The 26,067-nt window shown below is 37.7% G+C and overlaps 1 protein-coding gene across 1 annotated transcript in view; it reads right to left on the bottom strand.

Moving 5' to 3' along the window:
• The window catches only part of BMP5 (bone morphogenetic protein 5), a 54,319-nt gene extending 28,454 nt beyond the window's left edge, over positions 1–25,865 (bottom strand). The window contains exons 1-2 of the mRNA XM_009911652.2: positions 25,382–25,865; positions 1,586–1,778 (exon numbers count right to left, since the gene is read on the bottom strand). Of these exons, the coding sequence (XP_009909954.1) occupies positions 1,586–1,778; positions 25,382–25,865 (677 nt within the window). The remainder of the gene's footprint in view (positions 1–1,585; positions 1,779–25,381) is intronic.
• Between the last annotated feature and the right edge of the window lie 202 nt (positions 25,866–26,067).

Genomic DNA, 26,067 nt, shown 5'->3' with positions numbered 1-26,067 from the left:
CAGACCATCTAAGAAGCTTCACATCCCTGGGCTACTTAAGGAAGTAAAGGTGGAATGAACCATCTATACCTTCCTTGAAAAACAGCAAAGTTTTTGGCCAGTTACTATGTAATAGGGCATCCCAATAACACTGTTTCACCTCTTGCCTCATTCCAGAAAGCTGCTTTAGTGTCTTAATGCCACTTGAGGATTCCCTAATGTGGGAAAAATTCTTGGGGTTTAGTTAAATTAGTGGCTCGCTGCCACCAGATCATGAACAAGGATTTGGCCTGTTGGACTATATTACTTTGGTCATGAGAAAAGCTCTGGTGTAGGAGTACGTTGTCAGGGCTGTGCAGGAAAGTTTGCCCTGCCATGGGCTGCGCTTTGCACACTTCCTTAGAACAAATAGAAACCCTCAGTCCCAAGGACTGTAATTTCAGCAAACTGCATTTGAATTCAATACACGCACATTTCAGTTGCCTCTGCCACAGAGACAGAAAACTGTCTGAGACTACTTAGTCTGCAACTTGGAAACACTAAACCTAGACAGCTCCTTGCCTGAAAGCATAGCAGGACTGCATTTATGGTTACAGAACCCTGTCTGACATTCATGTTTCCTGTTCAGAGCAAAGAAGGGTGGAGAAGCAGGGCCAAACACAGCATTTTGTTCTGTGGTATGGCACTAGTAAGGAGTGTGGGACATTACAGAATCCTAGAATCATTTAATGGTTTCTGTTGGAAGGGATCTTTGAAGATTATCAAGTCCAATCTTCCTGCCACAGGCAGCCACAACTTCCACTAGACCAAGCTGCTTAAAGCCTCATCCAACTCAACTTTGAATACTTCCAGGGAAGGGGCATCCACAGCTTCTCTCAGCAACTTATTCCAGTCCCTCACTATCCTCACAGTTCTCTCACCCTCACATTCTGCAGTTCCAGCTTCTGAAAATTTAGCACCTAAAATTTCATGTATGTATGTAGGACAAGTTTGAGTTTACAAAGTCAAGAATAACCTCAGTGATGTCTGTCTGGGCACCAAAGTAAAATCTGTGGGGCCTAGATTAAAAAACAAACAAAAAAAAACCCCACAACCAACCAACCAACCAACCAAAACCCCATATAGATAGACAGATAGATATATTCCTTGTTTCTAATTTGAATAATGAAGAAATTGAGAGCTCGTGGGTTTCTCACATCCTGTCCCACTGAGGCATGTGCTCCATATATCAGTAAGGACTGGCAAAATCAACAACAGACAGTAGGAGGAAATAGTCTAAAGCTTCTGTAGCTATACTGATGAAATCAAATGGATGGTACACAGTTGCATGTCCCCTTTTCCAGCATCACACTTCCATGAAAGGACATGGGGCTTCTATGGCTTTAAATGGAAATTAAAATGCGTGTAAGTTTATGTTTATATACTGAAAGAAATCAAAAGTATTCTTTAATGGTTTCACAGGGAAAGTTTGTATTTTAATAAGTCTGATAATATTAAATTGTGATAGCAATGGTGTCTTATCAAGGGTATGCTTATGATCAGTTATTGTGTCCTTACTTAAGATAGAAACATGAAAGGTTATTCAACATCCATGCCAAGAGGGTACCTGTTTGGATACTCCTTGATGATCTGATATATGCTGATCTGAATGGTTTCATTCTCGAAGCGGCTGTTGCTTCGATCTTTGTATATGCGGAATTCAGCTGCGGTCACTGCCTCTCCATGCGGGATCTGAGTAAGGTCAAAGCGAAACTCTTTGTAGTGCCTTCGCTGGTGGGAGAAGTCCTTGTCCCTTTCAACTGTGAGAAAAAGAGTTGAATGTAAATTTAGGAGATGAAACGAATGTCCATTTCCTATGATTAATGGGGTGTTCCCTATGCTTGGGAGTAAACAAACAGGACAATATAAAACTGTGCAAATGATAAAACCACAAGCTCAGACATACTTCCAGTTAAAAGAAATTCCACCAGCCCAGTGCCTTCATTTCAAAAGAAAAAAACAGCTCAGTGGCTTTTATACAAATTCCAGAGGCTGAAGAGGAAAGAATGTCAAAAAAAGCTGAAAGGAGGTATGTTGTAAAGTAACTGGAAATATGGATAAACTGAAAGCTGTGAAAGGGTTGAAGACTTCAGTGTAGTCGTAAACACAGCAGTAGTAATGTCAGTCATAGATGACTTTGGAAAACTCTAATTGCCACTAATAACCAAGTAGGTTAGAGGGATGCTGGTTATTTCTACATAACATAATAAATTCTCAAGTGGTATTAGAGCACACTGTGACAACTACATATTCAGGAAGCATCTACATCCTGTAAATTAACACATTGTACTCTAATGGCATAAGCATTACCCAGCCAGAAGTCAGAAGGAGCTGTCAATCAGGGATGAGTAATTCTGACACCCTGGCAGCAAAGGGACTGCACTCCTGTCTTGAGAAAGCCCCTCAGACCTGCTGTGGGTGGATGGATGCAGCTCCCACTGCTTCTGGCACTGCCACAATTTGAGGTAAAAAAGTTAACCTCATAATTTCTTAATTCTGGATTGCACAGGATTTCCAAGGAGAGTAAGGTTTTGTTTCTTTCAGTTTGCAGATGATTTGGTACTAATTCCACTGCCTGGTGCAGTGCTGACCCTGAGTGTCTTTTACAATCGAACACTCATTTTGAAATGGCAGCAGAACCTACAGGCCACAGTACTGGCTAGTGACCATCTTATGGGATTAATACTTCATATTTTATGAATGTGGAACAGAAAATTATCCATGATTTTCCACTACCATGGAGTCCAAGATATCACTGACCTGTGAAAATGCTGTGTTCTGTGAGAAAAGAGAACTTCTCACTTCTGAAGAAGTTCTGCCTGCCTTGTAAGATAGATGCTCTGGTTTGCTGATGGTACAAAAAGCCTAAAATACTCAGAGCTGGGATTTGTTTTGAATAACCAGATAAATATTTGCACTTGCACCCAATTACACTAAGTGCTCCCTCCTATAACCCCTCTCTTTTATTGTGTTGTAGTATTAACTGTCCTTGGTCTGAGGGAAGAACAATGTCAGTTCTAAAAAAGCACACATTTAGGTTACTAAAAGTTACCTAATTGTGTATGCTACTACTATATATGTGTATTTATACCTATGTGAACTTGTATACGTGTACACCTAAGTAATTTTGTCTACGTGCACAATGTGTATGTGTTTGTGTGCATAAATATGTATATTTATTTATAAACCTGCACATGCATATTATAACATATATGTGGTATTACAAAATAGAAATGAACAGACACAGAAAAGTAAGAACAATTGAAGAAAAAGTATTTACATTCTTTTCAGAGTAGAAGTTCCTAGTAATGTCACCTATGGCCATGAAGCTAGCCCCTTACGGTGTACTTCCCTTCCACCCTTCAAAAATGTAAACTACTCTTGTTTTCATTAGTACATATTCTTTTAAAGTGTACAAATCTATGTTGCCTTAAGAGCCACCAAAAATAAAACATAGGATATTGAGAACACTTTATCTTCAGTGTAAATGAGCTTTTTCCTGGTTGACAAAAGGAAAATTGTCTGCTAACTGTGAGGTTCACTTGGCTCAAGTGCATATTTAGCTTACATGGGTTTGCCATCATACACCGTGTAGAAAAAGTAAAGCAGAAAAGAGGCAGAAACATGTGAACTAGCTGCTCAGTACCTGAAGATGAATGGGCTGCTACTGAAGAGAAACAGGATACAGTCTATTTAGCAGCTCCACTGCCCATTTCTAAACTGTAAGATATATTCAGAAATCTGACTTGAGGTTTGGAGATTATTTGTTGGTTGTTTTGTTTTAGTTTATTTTAATATCCATGTAAAGCCATTCATTTTGGAGAGAACTTGGCAGAGATTAGCATATGCAAATACACTCAACCAGAGAGGATTTTTTTTTTTTTACTGTAGAGTCTGCTGCAAGTTTCTAAGGTTATAACTGAGCATTTCAAACCTGACATGAAGCACATATGTCAATAACTTTCAAGCAAGAATATATTCAAGGCAGATTTAATGCGTCAACCCTTTCTGATCTCTCTTCTTAGTATTTATTCAACAAGTATTTACTAACATGTATGGGTAACCAAGTATTACTCACTATGAGCAAGCATTGAAGAATCAAGACACCCAAAAAAAGATCTAAACACTCCTGGCCTGTTTCTTTTTTGTTTGGATTTGAGGTTTCCTTTTGCCTAGTTTCTTACACTTACCTTCAAATTAGTAACATTAGTTTGGAAACAGCAGTTCTCTCCTTACAGATTATAGTTCGGACAGAGAACTTTACAATACCCTGCGATAGCATCAGTGGGGTTCTCTCAGGACTGCTCACAGCTGCTGAAAGAACACTGATAACTTCTTCCTGATGGGCCCAAAACTAATTATTACAGCTCACACAGATAGCACTTATCTGTGTTTCCATATATACCCAAAGAAGAGACAGCACTGCCATCTGAAAAGAGCACAAGTTCAACATTTCCTCGGGTCAAGACAGCATTTACAGGCAGGACTTGGGAACAGGAACAGCAACAGCCTGCAGAAATGAAGGGTTGTAGGAAGCAGGCACTGAACACTGTGAAAAACTCTGAGGCAAGGAAAGTCCCATTGTCTGCAATGAAGCCAGAATCTCTAACTGCCAGCCAGTGAACAAAACATGAAAAATGTTTACAAATTTAGACAAGCTTAGATCTGGCATCATATGGCAGTCTGCAAAAAAGAGCAGTGAGGGTGATGTTGCAGTGATGGCTAGTATGACAGCCAAGTTTTAAAAGTGAAATGTTATTTCATTATATTGAGTATTTAATAGTGAAAATAATACACAAGTCTTGATCCCTTCTCCATCTAATAAATACTTTCTCCGGGTAGACAATGAATGCTCAGAAGGGTATCTCTCAGGTCTTTTGTCCTGCTGAATGGCATGAAGTGTAGGGGAGTACCATATATCAAATATTTTTATTTCACATGTGAAAGCTTCTCAGTGCTAACAGTCTGAAATATACAGGTTGAGACTTTTAAGTATTCAGTTCTTCCACAGCATTCTCATGTCATTCCAGCTCTCCTCAGTTCATCTGCCAAAATGCTTCCCTGTGGGACCGCTCACAGCATCTAAAAATGGGTTGGTCAGAAAATCAGGAAGTTCTTTTTTAACCATTGAAGGAATATAATTTTTCTAAGTAAAAATAACTAGAATATTAGGGTTAATGCTGATTACAACAAATTTTTTCATTTGCTCTCATTGATCAGGATTCTTGATATCAATTTTTAAATGTTATTTTTATACCACCTGAAAATAACATAGTCGGCCCTACGGCTACATCAGACAAATCATGGCTCAGGGGAATATCACAAACACCTGTGTGTAAGATGGGAAAGAATGAAGTTTTCCACCCATGTGGCAAGCTGATGAAATATTCATACTGCATTAACACTAAGCCTAACTCTAAGAAAAATAGAGACAAACTTACACCAAAAAGATATCTTGGAAAAGAGGTCATCTTTTACACCAAGACAAAATACGGTGCACTAATTTTCATTTAAAAAAGTTAATGAAGTTCCAATTGCTGGAAAACAACAACAAACACAAAAAAAATCCAACTATAAAACACATATATGGTTGGACAATATAGTAAGCAATCAGCATTTTACCAGTTCAGCTATAAATGTCTAATTAACTGTTGCATGAGCTTAAAAAATGTGAAAAGTGCTAGCAATGAGTTTAGATCATAGTGCATTAGATATTCTCATTCATTAGTGGTTAGCTACCCACTGAAAGTGCTTTGCTTTTCCTGAAGAGGTTGGTATGTTGTGACATGTAGGGAAAGTGAAAGCTTCTTTGGCAAACCAGGGAACAAACCAAAGATATGTTGTAATAAGTTGATTGTACAATGAAAGATCCCAGGATCCCAGTAGGATTCACAAATAGTGTAGCCTCATTAATCAGCTTCATGTCACTGTTTAACTACTAAATATATATGTCAAGGAAAAACGGAGGTTCTTACTGACCCCATGTAACTATAAGAGGCCATTTACGCTAATCTCACTGAATTTCATTGTTTAACTCTGAATTCTTTGTATAAGCGCTAAGTAAACCAGTCAGTTTTAATCACTTCAAGGTGATAAAGGTTACAGTAAGCTGATACACTACAAACGATGCTAGTTTACATCTTGAATATAATGAAATGATAGTTTATCTGCAGCGAACGCTCATAGTTATCTGACAAAAACAGGTCAAAGGTTCCAGGAGTTTTCTCCTGAAATTACTCATTGCTGCTTCTAATGACTGTTAATTGAAAGCAGAGGCTGGAAATATCAAATGTGGTAGGTGACAGATAAGCAACAGATTAATGCAAGTACTCTGTTACAGGGCACTAAAAGGTCAGAGGCCCTAAGAATTAGCTATTGTGCTACTGCAGAAAGACAGACATCAAATAGCTGTTTACCTCATTCTTACTCTTCTCTCCAACATTCAGATTCTGGAAACTTGTGTTCTCTCTTCCATGATTCAACTATTTAAAATGGCTCACTTTTTACAAAATAAGGCAACAAATGTTTTGCAGGGCATGTGGATAGGAGGAAAAATGTGATCCCCAAGAATGGAGGATTTTTGTAAAGGAACAGCTATGCTATGTGTAAATAGTTTAATGAAGCACAGAAGAGAGAAGTTAAGAAGCACATTCATCAAAGCATCATTCTCAATTGAGGAGACCAGATGACAGATTTTAAAATACACACTTTTAATCATCGGAACTTTGCTTAGGCTTTTACACTGTATAAAACTAACATTAACTTTAGAAACTTAGATTAAGCTTATCTCAGCAAGTATATCTTTCATCTTCTTACTCTGGAAATCCTAAAAAAGCAACATCTAATTCAGTTTGTTGAAGTAAATGTCAGCCTTTTGGCTGCCATTTTCCTCTGATTGAGGACTACAATCTTCTAACAGATTTTAATTCAAGAGGATTTTTGAAGTCCAAGTGTGATGAAAAATACTCTTCCTGAAGTGATTACTAAAAGAGGCCAAGACAATGTAGCTATTTGTCTATGCACTACTTTAGCAGGTTTAATCTGTTTTACAGAATGATAAAAATCCTAATCTGGACTCAGAAAATCTATTTTGAGTTAGACATTTAAATTGATAAAAATAGTCACCTGTCCTTGAAAGACTGTTTCAGACATCAGTCAGCTGCCAGATACAAGCAATGGAGAGATACTTCTGTTTGGTAAGGGTCCATTGTCTTGCACCAGCCAGTAAGAAGAACAGATGAGTTTATCTATGATTCCCCTTTAGTCATCTGCAACTCCAGAGAATAGGACTAAGAGATAGCCTTTGTTCAGTCAAAGGGCACTTCAATCCCTATTAGCTGCTTTCAAGGACCATACCCTAACTGCTGGGATGCTAAGTAGCCCATCACTGGGACACTCTGGACCACTGCACAAAAGAAATGCAAGGTTTGGGGGTCAAAATGAGAGTTAAATAAGGTTTTTTTCTGTGGCTGATTTTTTTATTCATTTGACTTCAGACACGTAGGTAATCATTCAGGCCAGTGTTTAAGTGCAAAGCTTCAGAGTCACATGCTCCCTTGCTTGTTCTCCTTTTAGTACAAAGTCTTATGCATTTATTTTTACCCATTTTTATCAGCACAGTGAAGGAGGACTGGTGACCCCATGCATATTCCATAGCCAGTAATAAGGGAAAGTGGGTGTTCTAGGCTTAAAAATCCACCCTTTCACACCCCATCTCCCTCCCTAGGCTGAGGTGAGAAAATACATTGCACAGGCTTCAGTCCATATGTCTTGAGGATGTTCAGAACTTACCTTCTGAACTGAGATCTTTTGGGAACTCATCTTCAATCAAAATGGATCAGCCCATACTCAAAGCTCAAGAGCAGGCTTATAAGGATCTGGAAGAAAGCCATAGCCTCCCTAGGCTTTGCACCCACACAACTGATGCAGCTGGCCAGACACAGCTCCAGTGGGAACATGCTGTCACCAAGGTGCCAGGCTGCAGGGTGTGCTGTACTCTTATGCCAGTATCAGACAGCAGCAGTGAACATCCCTGGGGAAGTGCATGCAGGTAGAGGAACTCTCCACTTGGTGACAGAGCTCTGGGAGGAGATGACTAGGTTGAGGAGTATCAGGGAGTGTGAGAGAGAAACAGCCTGATGTAATTGTGCCCTACCTTCCCTGGAACAGGTCCAACAGGCAGACATGGTGCATGACATGGGGGATTCCCTATCTTCTCACTGCCTGGCTGAATATGGTAACTCAAGGGACATCAGGCAATGGCAGCAAGTACCTACCCAGCCCAACAAACACATCTCCTCTGTGACTTCCAACCTTCCCAGGTACACTTGCACAATAGGTATGAGGTCCTGCAAGTGAAACCAAACAGTGACAAGGATGATGCTTCATCTAGGTTGAAGGTGTCACCAAGGTTAAGTCAACCTATGCCCTGCACCAAAAATTGCTTCTAGAAAGATAGAAAGAAAAAAAAGAGGAAAAGAAAAATAAAGAGAGAAAGAAAAAAAAAAAAAAAAAGAAAGAAAACCAAACCAAGACAAAACAAGAAGTGGATTGTTGTCATGGTGTCATGGGAGACTAACTTCCAAGAGAACTGAGGGCTCAATATGCAGACCTAACTCTTCTTAGGGATGTGTGCTGCCTCTCTGGGACCTGAGTTAAAGATACAAAGAGAAATTTTCCTGCTCTCAGATTGTTATTCATTATTGACTTTCCATGTAGGCAGAGATGGAAGTACAAGGGCAACCAAGAGACCTCAGGGCTTTGGGATGAATGAAAGGGTCCAGGAGAACAAGCATTGTCCTCCTTTATCCTTCCAGTTGTAGGGAATTATGAGAGAAAAACCAGGAAAACCCATCAGATTCTGGCTCCAAGTGTGCCGTCACCAGAAGAATTTTGGTTGTTGTGTTTTGGGGTTTTTTTCCTATCATTGATCAGCCTACATGACACCAGGCTTTCTGACAACTGATGGGGTACACTTGTCTCAAAAGGGAAAAAGAATCTTTGCACAGGAGTTTGCAGGGCTTATCAAGAGAGCTTTAAACTAGGCTTGAAAACGGAAAGAAGTAAAGCTAGGCTCACTATAGAAAAGGATCAGGGCAGCATGCAAATGTTTGAGGGACAGTGTGATAGTGAGGTCCTTTTGTCTGTCATCTCAGTGGAGATAGGGGATGGAGACCCATGTACTAGCAAAGACACAAGGGCAACAAACAGGAGAAGATGTAAGTTGTTATGCAGCAGGAAGACTATGAGATATTTTCCATCACAAAAAGATGCTGGGCTAACTCTCACAACTGGAGTGCTACAATGGATGATTATAAAGTCTTCAGAAGAGAGAGGCAAGGAAAGAGGGGCAATGGTGTAGCCCTGTGTATTAGGGAATGTTTTGATTGTCTGGAGTTTAATGATAATGATGACAGGGTTGAGTATTTATGGATAAGAATCAGGGGAATGGTCAACAAGGCAGATACAGTAGGAGTGTTTTTGATCACCTAACCAGGATGAAGGGGCAGATGACATATTCTATAAGCAGGTGGGATAATCACACTATCACACAAAATCATATTGGAAGGGACTTCAAGGATCATCTGGTCCAACCTTTCTTGGCAAAATCACAGTCTAGACAAGATGGCCCAGCACTATTTGCAGTAGATTCTTAAAACTGCTCAATGCTGGGGAGGCCATTACTTCCCTGGGGAGGTTATTCCAATGGTTTATTGTTCTTACAGTGAAAAATTTCCTCTTGTCACACAATTGATAGCTCTTGTTTTCATGGAGGACTTCAATTTGTCAGATGTCTGCTGGAAATATAATACAGCAGAGAGAAAATGGTCCAGGAGGTTCATGGAGTGTGTGGAAGATAACTTCCTGACACAGCTGGTGAGTGAACAGATCAGGGAAGCTGTGCTGCTGGACCTGCTGCTCACGGACACTAAAGAATTTGTGGGTGATGTAGTGAGGCAGTTGTTGGTGTCATCTGCAAAGTAACAAGCAATAGGACAAGAGCAAATGGCCTCAAGTTGCACTAGAGGAGATTTAAGTTGGATATTAAGAAAAATCTCTTTATAAAAAGAGTTACCAAGCACTGGAGCAAGGTGCTCAGGGAAGCGATTCAAGTCACTATCCTTGGAGTTAATTTAAAGATGTGTAGATGTGGCACTTGGGATATGGCTTATTGGTGGACTTGGCAGAGCCAGGTTAAAAGTCAGACTTCATGATCATAAAGGTATTTTCCAATCTAAATGATTCTATGCATCTGTGATCCTGCAAGTCAAAAATGTAGGCAGGATTTGGCTGTAAGTGTCCCCAAAATTACATTCCAAACATATGATATCTTAAACACAAAACTCATTGTCAGAAACTTACTTCAAATTCTGATCCCCTTCCAAATGAGGCAAAACTATTTCCGCAATCAGTGAGAATTTTGCTTAATTAGGGAGGGTAAGTCTGCAAAAACTTTTTTTATTCATTGCAACAGCTCTGTTCTTAAGAACTGCTTTATTGCAGAACTGCATATTTTAGTTTCTCAGTATTTATTATTATTAGACTGGTTGTATTTAAAGTAATTATAGATTTAAAGATGTGGCTTTGAAAGAATGATGTAAATTGCTTTCACATAAAATATACTTTCTTATTAAAATAAAAAGCAGAAAACTTGATAGGTCACATTCTGAAGCAAGTCACACTGCTGTAAGTTGAGAGTAAATTCTTTGTTTTCTTTGTTTTCACGTCAGCTACTGACATCAATGAGCAACTTTTAGCTATTTGGCTTAACTAAATTAGGGACAGTTTGAAAATTATTTGATGCAATACTGGCAAGTTAGTGGCAGTTTCAGTAAGTTAAAAATCATCCCTTGTATATTCAATCCAGACTTCTAATGGTAGACCATCCCTTCCACAATTGCATAGAATACTGAACTGCATGAATTGCTTAGTAATTCAAGTCAAGATAAATTCAATTAATAAAGCCTTCAGTAACTGCAACAAGAATCTAGACCATTAATTAAAAGGAAAACCGTAATTAAAAAAAAAAAATTAAAAAGTTAAAAAGAATACATTGCCTGGACTTATTTTTCAAGCACATATTAATTTTCTTTCTTTAACCTACACAGAAAAAATGTCCTTCAATATCCTATTAAAAAATAAGTTACAATATTCATGTATGTTCCAAAAGCTAAAATTTAGCATGACATCTTTTGAAAATGCTCTATTATTGACATTTTAAGTTCTTAATGTTGTTGTAGTCAATAAGATCTGATAGTTTCTTACCAGTTAACAAAACAGATTTTAAAAAGCCAAAATTATTTGAAACAGTCAAGGTGGACTTTGAAATGATCTGATATCTACTTTCCAATCCTCACAAAACATAAACACAAGGTATTCAAACTTAACAAGTGGTAAGCAACAACTGGGCAAATAATAGAAGTTAAAAAAACATGGAAGAATATAAATGAATATATAAAAGTTTTTGTGGTTTGGTTTTTTCCTTTTTTTTAATCATTAATTAAAGAATTAGAGCTCAGTACTTAAAAGATTTCAGCATTCACCCTGAGCAGGAAAGCATTCCCATGAACTGTACAACAGTGCCTGCCAGGAAATCTTTTAAGCGGAGATCTAAAACAATGCCTTAATCAAAGAGGTATAAACTGTGCTTTGCTTTATCACACGCAATTTCCCAGGTGTTCTCTACACTGAGACTACCTGTGATGCCTTCTTGCTACTTCACATTAAAATATGGGATATAATAGTTGTTTTAAGCCAATTGCTCGTCTTCATTTACTAGCCAATGGTTTGCTGTACATTTCAGTGGTAAACATGTTTTTCATTCAATTTACTATTGTTCCAAGTCAAATGCACTTGGTCAACAAGTTGAAACAAGTGTTATGCTTCAGCTGCTCCACTAATAAATAAATACAGAAAGTCTTTCAGTTGTTGATATAGAATAAGTGGAAAAGCAACACCCTGCTCTTCTTATGCTGATTTGATCCCAGCCAATGCAAGAGCAGGAGTAAATAACCACAAAAAAGCTGAGTTTTGGATGAGAACAGAACTATAAACATCTATATCTTGGTATTATCACAATCCTAATATAAAAGATGGTTAACAAAGTGATTCTTCAATATTTCATTTTCATTCTGTTTTTGGCATTTATAATGCAACGTGTTCTTCAACATTCAAATGCAAAACTTTCAGTCCAGTTGCTCAGCTGTAGCATGAAGCACCACTGCTATCAGTGGTAGAATGATTCTTAGGTGAATCTTCTTCCATAAATTTTAATGCTGTAAGTCCAGCTGGTAATAGCATCTAGGATTAATAGTAAAAGGTTGGGTGTGGACCTATTTTGTGCCGTCAGTAGTAACATGTGCCAAAAGAGGGAAGCATCACAATCAAAATTCTGGGAAGAGGCAATGAAGGAAAAATCACATGCAACTTGCTAGTTTGGATGTATTAACTAAGGACTCTGTGATTTCTTCATTGTTTTAACTCACACTGCAAAAGTACTGCAATCACAAATACCTTTATTAACAATATGAATACGTTAGAATTTTAGTTGTGTTCATGTTCATAAGTGATAAATCTTTTCTTGAAGGGATACAACAGATCAGACAAAAGATCACTGTATTTATTATGTAGCTCTGAGCTAATGCATAGATAAATTAGCTAATCTTTACATCACCATGGCTGAGGTTGTTAATTCTGTCTGGATTTGCAGTGATGCCTGTTTTGCCTGATCTTTGGCAGAGACAAATTTGTCATTGGAATTCCTTTTCTTTCCCACATTTAATTTTGTTTTTCTCTAATCACAGATCATCACAAAGAAAACTAACAATTATTCCCAGGTTTCTAACTGTGTGCAGAAGTCAGGATGTCAGATCAACACAACCTCAAGGTTAACAAATGACAGAAAAAAAAGATCTCTCTTGGGTTCAGCTGCAACTGACTAGGAACAGAAGTTATACCTCTGGGATCCAATGGTCAGAAAATAGGTGTAAGTTATAACTGTTTTGACACTGTAAAAGTATACAGACAGAACATAACTTCAGAAGAGGGTGAAAGGGCATATATCATCATAGGGCAACTGGCAGGGGAGTAAAAGCTAAACATTAAAGCCTATTCTATCTTCCCACATCTCCTTAGTTCCTGCTCATGTTAACTCTCTGCATACTTCCACCCAGAGGTGTCAAGACACTCCACTATTTACTACTCACACATGCAATCTAACAAACTCCATTCATTTCTCACCATGGAATTTGTCAGAAAAGTTTCCCTGGAAGTTGTGTCAGCATGCCAGATGATGTTGCCTGGATAGGCGCTGTTTACTGCTTACCCTGTGCTCACAACTATTTTAATATTACCTATACACATTAACACTGACCAAACATTCCATAAGAAATAGTCCATCTGTAACAACAATAAAGAAGATAGCTTTCAAGAACAGCCTATTTAGAGAGCAGAAAAATGTCATATTACATACAATATATCCTGATATGATGTATTAAAAATAGGATATTAAACACATTTGGAAAAAAAAAAAAAAGCTGGTCACAGGCCATGTGAATAGCAGGTATGTCAGCATGTCTCAAATAATTTCAGAGTTCAGACTGGAATTCCATCCTACACACTCATTTTGAAGGTCTGCCCTGTAAATGCCCACTGTTGGCCAACACCAAGGACCCACCTATGAAAGCATAAGCAGTGGTGCCGAGAAAGAGAACTACAGGGGCAGAAATACAGCAGGGATGGACCCGCTCAGACATGTACAACAGATGTCAAGGAGGGAGGACCCAGGAGACTGGCAGCAGTGGTGAGGAGTGGAACTTTCAGACAGCAGGTTTTAACAGCCATTTCGGGAGCTGGCTGTGATTTTAACAGCTTGTGATACTGATTCAATACCCATCCTCTCCTCTACAGCTGTACTAGTCTAATCTGATCATTATTTATTCTTGGAAAGATAGATTATTTCAACTATCTATAAGCCTCATACAGAACAAATTCCCTCAACAAGAAGGAAAGAAAACACCTGTAATTTTTTTGACTGAAAGAAACTTAAAACTTACCAAAGTTAATAAACATTTCAAGCCTCTGTCAAGGGCAGAAACCAACTGTCAATGAATTAAAAGATCTCTGGGTTAGCCATCAAGCATTACACCTTCACTGATGGAAAGGAGAGTAAAGGAGGAAAAGTACTCATCACAAAAATATTTTTGCCACAAAAAGATTAGCTCTATGTAACATGAAAATAGATGGTGATCCCTTATGGTAGGTTACTTTAGCCAGAGAGTCTTGAGATAATCAAAGTCTGAAGGACTCAGAAGTGTCAAAATGGCATAAAAAGAAAAAGAATAATTTCTAAAACAGCAAAAGCATGACACTTTGAGCAGACAGAATTGTTCATCCAGCAATTGTCTGAACAAAATCATCACACCACTCAAAAAAACAAAACCAAACAAAAACCAGAAAGAAAAAAAAAAGGAAAAAAGAATGATTGGTGTCAATGTGTAAAATAAGAGTAACATCCCTCCTCTGATTTTTCACTTATATTCTGCCTGGGACTGCATTTCTGTATTTGTCACCAAGTTATTTACAAGCACAATACTTAGGCTGATTTCAAAGGTGTCTATAGGTGTAACAGAAAACTCTGGAGCAGCAAAGATATCTCCTGAAGCTCGTTTTATTTGTTATAATACTGGCTTCCCTACACTCCTAATAGTTGAGCTGATATCTCTCAACATTCTGAAAAGTAAGCCAGCGCTTCCTGAAACTTTCATGTATTTGTATGATTTCAGTTATGGTCACAGTTGTTTAACTCCAAAGAGAATTTAAGTATGTCTTACTATGACATTCATCAAATTCTATATTTTATTTTTAATCATGTAAACTTCTAACTTAAATCAACATGTAAAAAATTTAACTATGCAAATATAATTGTGTATAGTTGACATGTAGATTTAACCTTAGCTACCTCTAAGACATAGTATAGGCTTTTAACTTCTTTCTCAACAATATTGTTTAGTTCATGGTCAGAATCATGGACAGTACTGTGTCAACCTAGAATCTCTCAACACAGCAGTAACTTCTCTATTTTGTTTAGAATATGACTCATGATGGGTGTTCAACCATTTGCAATAATTCCATAATTATGTGTAGTTTACTAATACAGACAATTCTTCATAGCACTTCATTCTCCAATAAGTCTAATTATCAGTGTTTTAACTAAATAAAATTGAAGGCGTCTTCTTAAGCCTTGTGATCGCTGAAGTCTTGGGTCTAGATTTTCACATGGTATTTATCATTCCCTTTTGTTTTCATTTATCATAGGAAATTAAGTTTACTGTAGTCTTATAAATCAAGTTTATGGAAAGTGAGCTATGGAACAACAGCAGTAGAGGAAGTGCATAAATATATATATAAATATATATATATGTCATCCTTAGTGAAAAGAAAAGCAATATGGTTAAACCCATGTGTTTCAAAAACTGTCAGCTATATACAAGCACTATCAAATAAGAAGTGTTTGAAGTTGTTTTCTGAGCCTTTAGAGTACCCATTTTCAAAAACTGCATCTGTTTCTGGCTGTTGATTTTTTTCCTCTTTTTTTTTCTTTTTGTAATTTTATTGTGACTGTGGGGGATAATTGCTGCTCTTGAATAAAATCTAAGGTATGTCCATAATTCATCGATGCACACAAAATCTCATAGTAAAGAGAAGTCTCAAAAAGCTCCACTGTGAGAAAAGCAATCCTAGAGAAGCATAAGGACCTCTGAAGTTTTGGAAAACAATAGACATAATTTGTGGCAATAGTCTTGTCTCTTATATCGTTATATGTGAACTTCAGCCTCTGCAGTACTGTTGATCAGCTTCTCACTCCTTCCTTGATCTCACTGGAGAAAGCTCCATGATGAGATCAGAGAGGAGAAGACCTTCTCACAATGAAGAAAATGGTATGATTTGATTCTTAGAAGTACCAAGGATCCTAAAAGAAAAAGGAATGGTTTAAGGATCAAATTTTGCAATGAACTGGACAAGGCGCAGCTCTTGTTCCCCTAACTAGAGATTACTCAGCTCCTCATACCACTGAATTCTGCTGCCGTTTAAGTCTTCAGCTTTTTGGAGCAGATCCATAAACTCTCCTCCTTATTTCAAAATGTCACAACAGGATGTAATTAAGTACAATTAACAAGGGGGTCAAATGGTCATCTGATAAACACTGGCCCAAACAGGCAGCTTGAAAGGTCAGGGCTGCTAAAGCCACATAGAATTGATGGGAAAGAATATTGTGATTTAAGAGGGAAAAAATCCCAATGACTAAAACTAAAGATGTGCGTGTTTTCTATGCTATGTACACAAAGCCATACTCACAGATTGATAGGCATGCACACGTCTCAGGGAAGCACAAATCTATATTCTGAGAACAGGAGCCTAACAGGCCCACATGCCATCCCTCCATTGCACCAGACCTCACATCTCAGCTTTGGTGCTCTAATTCCAGTGTTTCTTTTTCTTTTCCATTATTTTGTAAGTGTCTGGTTTATGAACAGGAAATAGATTTGTTGCTCACTTTTTTAACCCTTTCTAAAGTAACACTTGAGATCACCACGAGGAAATGTGAGGTGCTGCAAGGCTCTTAGGAGTGAGGTATTCTACAGTGTGCATAGCCAGAATAAAAAGGCTTCACAAGAGAAAAGCTATTCCAATACTCCATAGGGTCAAACACTTCAGGTTTTTCATGTCTGGCTACTCAGACATTTCACTCTCCAGCTTTCACATTTAGGATAGTCTGGGGGCAAGATAGACTCACTACAAAACATTGGCACAGATTTAACATATGAGGCAGCAGGTGACCTGGTCAGGAGTAGCAGCTTAACCTTCAGGATCACTAGCATGTTATGACTTGTAGTTATTGACAGATACTCCAGCTGAGCTAACCTTAGGAACAACCTTCCCCAAGCTATGTTCTGGCTGGATCTCAGCCATCATAAATCATCACAAAGACTATAGCTGTCATGGAGTTGTATGCTGGGCTCACTTTTGCTCCCATGGCTTCATCACCACATGACTATTTGCCCATTCTTTTAATTTTTCAGCTGACATTTTAGCAAACCATACCACTAGAATCCTATGGCTCCAGGCTCTAGGTGCCATTAGGTGTCATCTATCCACTGCCAGGACAGAATATAACACCTCTACCTCAAAAACTGATGCCATCCATATGGTAAAAGTCAAACACAGTATGTTTTTGAAATTATTTTGAAGTACATTAAAGATGAGTGGCCCACCCATATTTCTCCCTCACTTTAAAGAAAAAAGAAAGGATGTTTTAAATGGATATGCCTAAAGAAATTTTTATCAATTTACAATTATTCTGAATTATGGGTACAGCTTTTCCAGATGAGATGAATATAGCTTTATTAATCTGACTACAGTGAATTAAATGAGAATTAGAAAAACAATTGTATTTAGTAGACACAGTCTACAAAGCAATACAATCAGATAATCATTGAGGCTGGAAAAGATCCTTAGGTTCTCATGGGGTCTGAATGGGTAATATTGCTCAGTCAAAGATAACCTAACAGAACAGCTATTCAAATTCCCACCTCCTCCTGATTCTCCTCCAAAAAGAGATTTAGGTGGAATTTTGCTTCCGCAAAGTGCCTGGTTGTTAGCTATGGATATGCACCAGCACCAGCTGTCCTGATTATCTTTATAGGCTTTGACTCATTAATAATTGTTATCTCATTTCACCCTGAATTACAGTGGAAAGAAAAAGTAAACCGACGTTCTGGCAAGGTACATTCTGGCCATAGAGCTGTATAATAGCAGTCGGTAAAACCAAGTTCTCAATCTATTTCACCAGAGCATTCACTCAAAAAGAGTTGGAAACTAAATGTTTAGATTCATCTTTTGGAACATCTCTAAACAGTAGTGAGAAGCTTCTCAGTGAAGAGATGAGCTGTAAAATCTCCTCTTTCCTATTTGTTTTACTGTCATTCTTTGTACAGAAACAAATTCATAATTCAATACAAAACACAAACCAGCTCCTGCTTGGTGTACCCCACCCACAAACTTAAATAATGTAGTTGTCAGGGTTGACATATTCTGCCTGCTGTAGCATTTCTGTGTTTTATAGGAAATTTTAACCAGGGGTGTTATTTTAAGAGATGAGCAAATGGGGAAACCCCATGGCCCGGCCAATAAAATATGAACTTAAGGTGCAATGGAGCACTCATAAATATGACTCCGAACAAGGGGATTCATTGTTTCTCCCAACCCCTTTTAGCTGCTCCTCTGATCTCAACCTCTCTGTGTGCGTCATGGCAGCCCTCATCCTTTAACCTGCGGTTTTTAAAAGCTGGTTTCTACGTTATTTATGGCTGCAAGTGTTAGCAGCCTGTCTGTGTACTCCCTGCACACATAGTGAAGGGTGGGGGAAGCTGCATTTTATTTTGCAAAGACAAAAACTTTTGCCCAGGGAGCCAGGTGCCTGGGGAAGTTGAGGTAGTCATTCTGCCATGAGGGACTGAGAAGAAAACTTCTCCCTTCACCTGCAAGACTTATTTGCATAAACCCATATGTGGACTCATTTTCTCTTTTGTATTCTCATTATCTATACTTATGATGTCCTTTGCTCTTTCTCTGTCTGCAAACACCTTCTCCCTACTATGGTGAACTTTCCTCTGCTTTTGTAGCTCTTCTGGCATGAGAAATGCTCTCAATGCTAAAACATCATGCTCCCTGTGAGACACAGAGGAATGGGACTTAGCACCCCAGTAACACTAGTTCCTGCAGAGGCTGTTTCTCTGTTGTGAACCTTTCCCATGCCCAGCAGGCCTGTGTCTAGCCCTGCACATTCACTGTTGCCTGTTAAGAAAAGGGTTGTCCTCCCTGTAACGCTTGTTCTGTGCTTTGCCATTTTTCTCTCATGCCTGCTCTCATTCCTTCCCTTTCCATCTCCTGCACTGTCACCTAGCCTGATTGCTTCTCAGCCTTTAATCCCTTCTGTAGCCAAATGCCATGACACAAAATTAAAGTTTGGTGACCCTGCCTAGACAATGGAGATTAGAGACAAGAGAAAGGACAAGTGGAAGAGGATGGGGAAAAGTGTGGGAATAAGTCTGGTAGCAGCCAGAGCTCTCCCGAAGCCCTGGGGAGTCTTTCTTTTGCTGGAGGCTGCAATTGGCACTTCATAAACTGTTCATTCTCAGCTATGTGGAAACACCAGATGACACCTAGACAGATCAGACTGTAATCAATCAATTTTATACAAAACTCTATTAGTTTGGGGGCCTATGAAAGCAAGCTGAAAGGAACTACAATGGCTAAACAGAGAAGAAAAAAGGAACTGTCCATGTCATAATTGCCTCCATAACTCAGGCAGCAAGTAGGTAGGTAGCCACGGTAAAATTCTTTGCATAATTTAACATTCAGAGAAAATAACAGAAGCAGTAAGTGTGGGAGATCATGTATGTGCCAAAGTTGTCCTGTGATTTAAGCAAAAAACCTGGGTTTTATGAAGAGAACCAAGAGGCTCTCTGTCCACTGAATGGCAGGCAGATTCATCCTGTAATATCCTCCATGCAGGGGCGTCTCGACAAGCCTCCCTCTTTCTCTTTCATGGCTAGCCAGTGTCTCGCAGATTGTGTTTTCCTGGGAAAATATGTACTGTACAATACATACAATCCCCACAACCCCACCCAAAGTCTGTGTTTAGTCTAGACAGGAGCACTTTCTAAAGAAGAAGCGGAACTGGGTCAGCCATTCTCCCCAGTGGGAAAAATATTAATATTAATATATATTTTTATATATCCATACATATATATAGCTTTTCACCATGCACGTCTAACCATCTGCTAAATCAGTTTCTCTTCAGTTATCTGCAATTTCTTTCAAATCTGTCGGCAAGGAAAGTCAGACAGTTTTATACCCTGGTTAATGGAGAGCTTGACATTTTTTTGGCTGGGTAGATACAATAATTTACGTGGATTTAAAGTGTTAACTTTGGCAAAAAAATTAATTGACAGTTATAAAAACATTATTTTGTTAGATGATATTTATGGATTGCACAGAAACCTATTTTGAGGTAGAGCTACATAATTCATAAGGTTCATGTAACATCAGAGAGATTTCAAAGGAAATACAAAGTACATGAATATAAAACAACAAATGTGGTGTAATTCCAAAAAGGAATATGGAGAATATTTCTTGCTCAAAACAAAAAACAATTCCTAACAACCTGCTCTGTCATCACATAAAATTTGTAAAAGCTTCCTAATAAATCATAAGGATTGGGAGAGGGGTTTTAGGGAATGTCATCCCATGGATAAAGTCCTTTTGTTCTTGAAATAAATATATGTAGCAAAAAGCTGTGTTAATATTTAATTTGACCATCAAAAATAATTTAATAATTAATAGTTATTTCTAATACATCATTGCATATATAGGTCACAAAAATATTAGTTTGGCTTGCTGATTGGGTGACTTAAATTTTATTGAGGTTAAAAAATAAATAAATCAGGATTTCAAGATGCCAGTGGGGTCTGCTTTGAGTGAAGATTAAATGAGACATGCTTAATCTAATCTATTTTAAACTTATGTAAAAGAGTGAAAAATACCATCTTTTGTCTTTGCGTTGCCATTCAAAATAACTTCACAATGTTTTCTCATTTTTTTTCTCAGTATTGATCCAACTCTACAAATAAAGACATGGGGTCTATTTGTTATTTAACAAGTTTTATCTCTGTAATAGCATCCCTCTGTCCAAGGCAAGATAATAGCACTATTTCCGTCACTCCGGTTAAGGCTGTGTCAATATTTTCATTGGAAGCCTGCATTTTACAGACTAAAACTGTACCTCAGCCAAGGAAATCCACGTAAGGTTAAAATTAAGGCAGCAACATCTGAAATCCAGTGGAAAAGAAAGAAAGTGTGCTCATTCCTAAGCCTTGAGGAGAGAAGTTAATGATCCTGAGGCCTTTTTGTGTGTATCCTTCAAACCCAGCTCCCCTTCCACAGCTCCTGGCACTTTACAGCTTAGCACTCCATATCCCTTGCTGATGATATGTTAACTGTGAGTAGAAGTTTGTAGAAACCGAATTAGTCTAATTTAAGAAACTAACTACTATATACACTCAAGGTCCAATTGCAGTCAAGAATCCTTTTTTGTTTTGTGTGCAGCGAGAGTATGTTTATATTTTGTGTGGATTGTTGTACTGTAGGTTTATCAAAGTAGATGTATGAAAGTTGTTTTCTGCCATGTTAGCATTCTCCGATGAATACAATGGCTGTAAATCTTGTGAGCTTCTGTATTTGTGTAGTGACTCAGGTTTTAAAGAACATAATCTCAAGACAGTGTACATACTTGAGGCAAAGAAGCTGGAGAAACGTGAACAACCCTCTGTGTCTCAAATAAGCAAAATTTCCTTTGATTTCCATGTCTGATTTAAGAACTGATCACAGCAAATGTGGTTTGAGAATTATTCTAATTAAGATTGTGGAATCACCTTGTGTGTGAAGAATGCAAATTGCCTTTCAGTTACTTTCAAAACTCTTCATAATATTGTATCCTTTAAATCACCATGTGTAGGTCAGAGCCACAAATTTTACAGTGATCTTCACATTTGAGTTCTTAAATTAATTTCATATTACGAGAAAGGAAACATAACAGAAAACCACAAAACTTGCATATATGCCTTATCTTACAGAAAGTTCATATCAACTCATAGGAAAATGCGGAGAAAGAAAACCATTGCAGCAAACTCTTAGGAGCAAAAATTACAGAGATATTGTAAACAAATGAAATACAGACCATTGGAAGTGCATGAGAAGGAACACTTAAGTACAGAGGATTTAATGATCACTTTGATACTAATGGAAAATTCAATCCTTGAAATTTTTAAATGTAGTTTATAGAATTGCTGCTGTTTCTCCAAGCCTGAGTAGTGTACATATTTTTTCATTCAAGTCCCACTCTTTTGGTGAGAGGCGAAGAGTGAGAACACTAACATTTATCTTTAAAAATTCCTGCCCTAACTAGATTTTGAGTGAATAGAAAAGTGAGTAGGACTACATGTGTATTATTTCTCTGTTCTCTGAGGAAAAAGGTATCCTATATATGTCATTTTGGGACACTGGCCAAAAACAAGATACCAGAATTCTAAACAGCCTTGGCTTTGCAACAATACAATAAACAGCATTAAAACAAACAAACAAACACAACCCACAAAAAAAACGCACCCTAAATAAAATCCAGTAAGGAAAACAAAGTCCTGAACTTGTAGGTGATATAATCAGATCTTTGAAAACTGCAGTGTATTTAGTGAAGGATTTATTCTTTGACTGCTGGACCAATCCCAGTTAACTCTTCTGTTACACTCATCAATACCTATGGCGAGCTGCCAAAACACACAGCCATACAAAAGACAGGACAAGGCATAGTCTCAGTCTTGTCATATCTTTCAAGAATGAAAGAGTTGGAAATTCTGGTATAAATTCCAGTATAAAGAGCAGGTGTTTAGAATTTTAACTTCAGAAATAAATGCAGCCTTGTTTTTCTCCCTAGCTGCTTGACAGAATTATAATTGCAGTTCCCTTGATGAATATTTTGTAAATTTGCTTTTGAAAGAGAGGCATTTGCAAATCTGACAGGTTGATATTTATCAAAATTAGCATATAGGTTTCAAATTTTATTCTGCAATATAAAATTGTCCTTCTCAATTTTCTTACTTTACTTCTTAATCTTGTTCAGCTTTTTCAATCTTATGCTTAATAATTCCCATCCAACATCTCAGCTACATATATTTCATTTGAATATATAGGTCTTAAATTATTATAACTGGCTAGAACTATATAGAAAAGTTTCAATTTACAATATCATGATGATTAATAAAGCTTTATAATTACACCTTATGTGACTAATGGTGTGCAAGTATGAACATGGTGAACATTATTTTCAGCACAGATTAATTTGATGCAAGTTGACTGATGCTTCAAATCTAAAACCAGCTGAGTTATTACTGTGCTGTATCAGTATTTATTGATTTTAAGGTACAGTGTTAGCATTCACTTATCACTGCATATTTTTCCCTATTGTGCATTAAAAGAGCTTGCCCTCATCTGTCACGATCTTACACTGCATAAATCATATTAAATGCTTACCTATCTCCATGATTTACTTCATTTTTATGTTAATTATACTGAAACATAGGATTGTTTAATAAAAACGTTGAAGCTAATCTAGACTGGCCATCAATATTTCTTACGCATGTTACACAGTGGAATGTGTGATAAACCACAATATCCAATGTGTATAGAAGGACATTTAAGTGAATTAAGACTTAGATTCACTTAGAGCTGAGACGTACAAACCCGGTATTTACACAGTCATTTTTAATGAGTGAACGGTGCCTATTAATCATAACAACTAGAAAAATTAAGCATCGCATCCTCAGTTTTCACAGTTTAGTATCCTTTAGCTTCTTGAAATTTCTTCCTTAAGGTACCACTGGCTTTCTGATAAAATGAGAAACACACTAGAAACTTCCCAGTCAAAGCAAGGCACTCAGTGGAAATTTGCATTCTTCCAGAGAGGGTTTTTTTCTGGGGAAGCGTGGCAGGATCAGACTAGGACATATCTGACACTGAGCCTTCAAAGACCTCTACTCATGTACTGCAAGAAGTCCTCTTGAAATCAAAGACATTTTGTGAAATCAAAGGCTAGGTCACATTGTAAATAGTCCTCAGGGCCACTGATAATATGTTCTGTGACTTATTTACTGGTGGTATTTTTCAGGACACACGAGGAAAAATTTTGCAGGATTGGGGCCTTGGCTAATACTTAGATCAGAGTTATTTCCTATTTTCTTTTGTAACATTGCCATTTTACATTTAGCTGACTCCAGATATTCTGAGTAAAGCAAGGCATACAACAATAACTTCAAAGTAACACACTGATAACATGCAATTCTTTCTTAGGAAGAGGAACACATTTTCAAATAACAGAAATGTCTTTTTTTTTTTCCCCCTGGTCTGCTATTTTAGGAGCAAGAGCAGAGAACAAATGTATTTAGAGTTTTGGACATACGTTACTCTTAAGCAAAAATAAGTCAGAACTGAACACCTCTTTATCTGACAAATAACCGATGAAAGATAATTTTACTGTTATAACTAAACTCTGGAGTGTCTTTTTCCTAGAAATGTGAGTTGTGGAGGACTTTACTTTTTGGAAGCAGTTTTAATCCTGCAGCAAGCATTAAAGTAGACATAAAAGGTACAGAATATGTGTGACAATCTGAAGGTATCTCAGAACATGAGCTGTTGTTTTAAAAGTTTCTACAGAAAGTATTATCCAAAAAAACCCAAGAGTTCATCAGATTTTTTTTACCAGATTATGGAGAAACTGAGTTTTCAGTTAAATTTCTTGCTCTTCAGATCAAATAAGAAGGAATTTTTTTTAGCTGACTTTGTGAGTCTTGAAGCATTTAAAATACTTATAAAAACTTATTTACAGCTTTCTTAATAAGACTTAAGTTGCCTTCTACTAAAGGAATCTGTAACTACTTTTTTACCCACAGTGTAACTGGTAAGCATGTTTATTATACTGAGAAGCTAATATAATTTAGTTTCATTGATTTTTGTATCTGAATTTATATAGTTTTCAAAAGCATTCTTCGCTTGCATGTTTCTGCTGTTTAATACCCTATTTATTTCATTTATTTATTATACAGAAAATAAAAACTATTGCAGAGTCTGAGCACCATGGCAGTGTACTAAAACACAGCCTGTGGTTATTGAAGAGAAATAACAAAGAAGCAACAACAGATTATTTAAAATCCAGCCATCCAGCTGAAAAGATAATAAAACTCTGACTGTTACTAACAGAAAAAGACTACTCAAATAACCTAAGAAATTGTTGGGGTTTTTAAATGGCTTGCTTTTCACTTTCCCTAACATTCAAGGCTTTAAAATATTAAAAAAATCTGTTTGTTCACGTTTGAGCTTTAAGGAAAACAGTGAGGGAAATAACTGAGCAATAGGTGTAAGTATTTGATTTTTTGGAGATTTAGGAAAAAAAATAGAGTTAGTTGGCCTAAGGCTAGAATTTTCATTACATGAATGAAAGAAAGAAAACAGAAGCCAGCAGAGGGGAGTTATAGAAACTGACTTTATATAAACAGTGAGAAAAATCTTTTTTCCATGGCCACCTACAACGTAGCCACTTCACCACCAGTACAACTTTTACCAGTAGCACAGCAGCCTGGGCCCGATCCTGCTGTTTCAGGACAGGCTACGATCCAGCCAAGAGGTGTGCCCCTTGCAAGATCAGGCTAACAGTTTGTCAAAGAGAGCAGAAACAAAAAAATTTTCCACGTACCTAAATTGACAAAGCTCATGACCATGTCAGCATCATTCAGAAAGTTGGTGTCGTGCAGGCTGGCTAAGGGCGGATTCTGTGTGGTCAGGGGGGTCATGCGAGATAATTGTATTTTCCGTGCATATCCATTTGGAGAGGCAGGGTATCCTTTCCGTATCCCTCTGCTCTCCCCTGCCATTGATCCCTTCAGTGAATACTCCAGCTCCTCAGTATCCTCTTCATTTGTCATGGCATTATACAGGTCCAGCATGAAGAGGGGTGCAGAAGAAGCCTGCTTTCCTGGTGAAAATGGTCTGGGTCTGTGAGGTAAACCCAGGATAGAGAGAATCTCTCTCTGAATCTCCCTTCTCTCATGATTCCGCAGCCTCCTGTAAATAAAACTTGAATGGACATGATTGTCTCCTAAACCTCCCTGTGCGTGACCCACCAGAACCCAGCAATTCCAGAGCAAGCCCACGAAAGCTTTGAGTGCAGTTAGGTTCATCTTTGAAAAGGAAAAGAACCCGGGGGGGAAAAAGTAAATGGAAAAAAAAAAAGAAAAAAGAAAAAGAAAAAAGAAAATTTTCTCCTACTTGTGCTGAGTTCCTATGAGGTCTGCTTTCCCAGTGGCTGAAAAACAAAATTTACCTATTCTTCATGTCAATGTCATCTCTAAACGTAACATCTTTGGTGACTTCTCTCCCCCC

This window comes from Dryobates pubescens, chromosome 3 (assembly GCF_014839835.1).
Source record: "Dryobates pubescens isolate bDryPub1 chromosome 3, bDryPub1.pri, whole genome shotgun sequence".
NCBI lineage: Eukaryota > Metazoa > Chordata > Aves > Piciformes > Picidae > Dryobates > Dryobates pubescens.
Note: the sequence above shows the minus strand (reverse complement) of the source record. Positions and strands in the feature narration are given on the sequence as shown.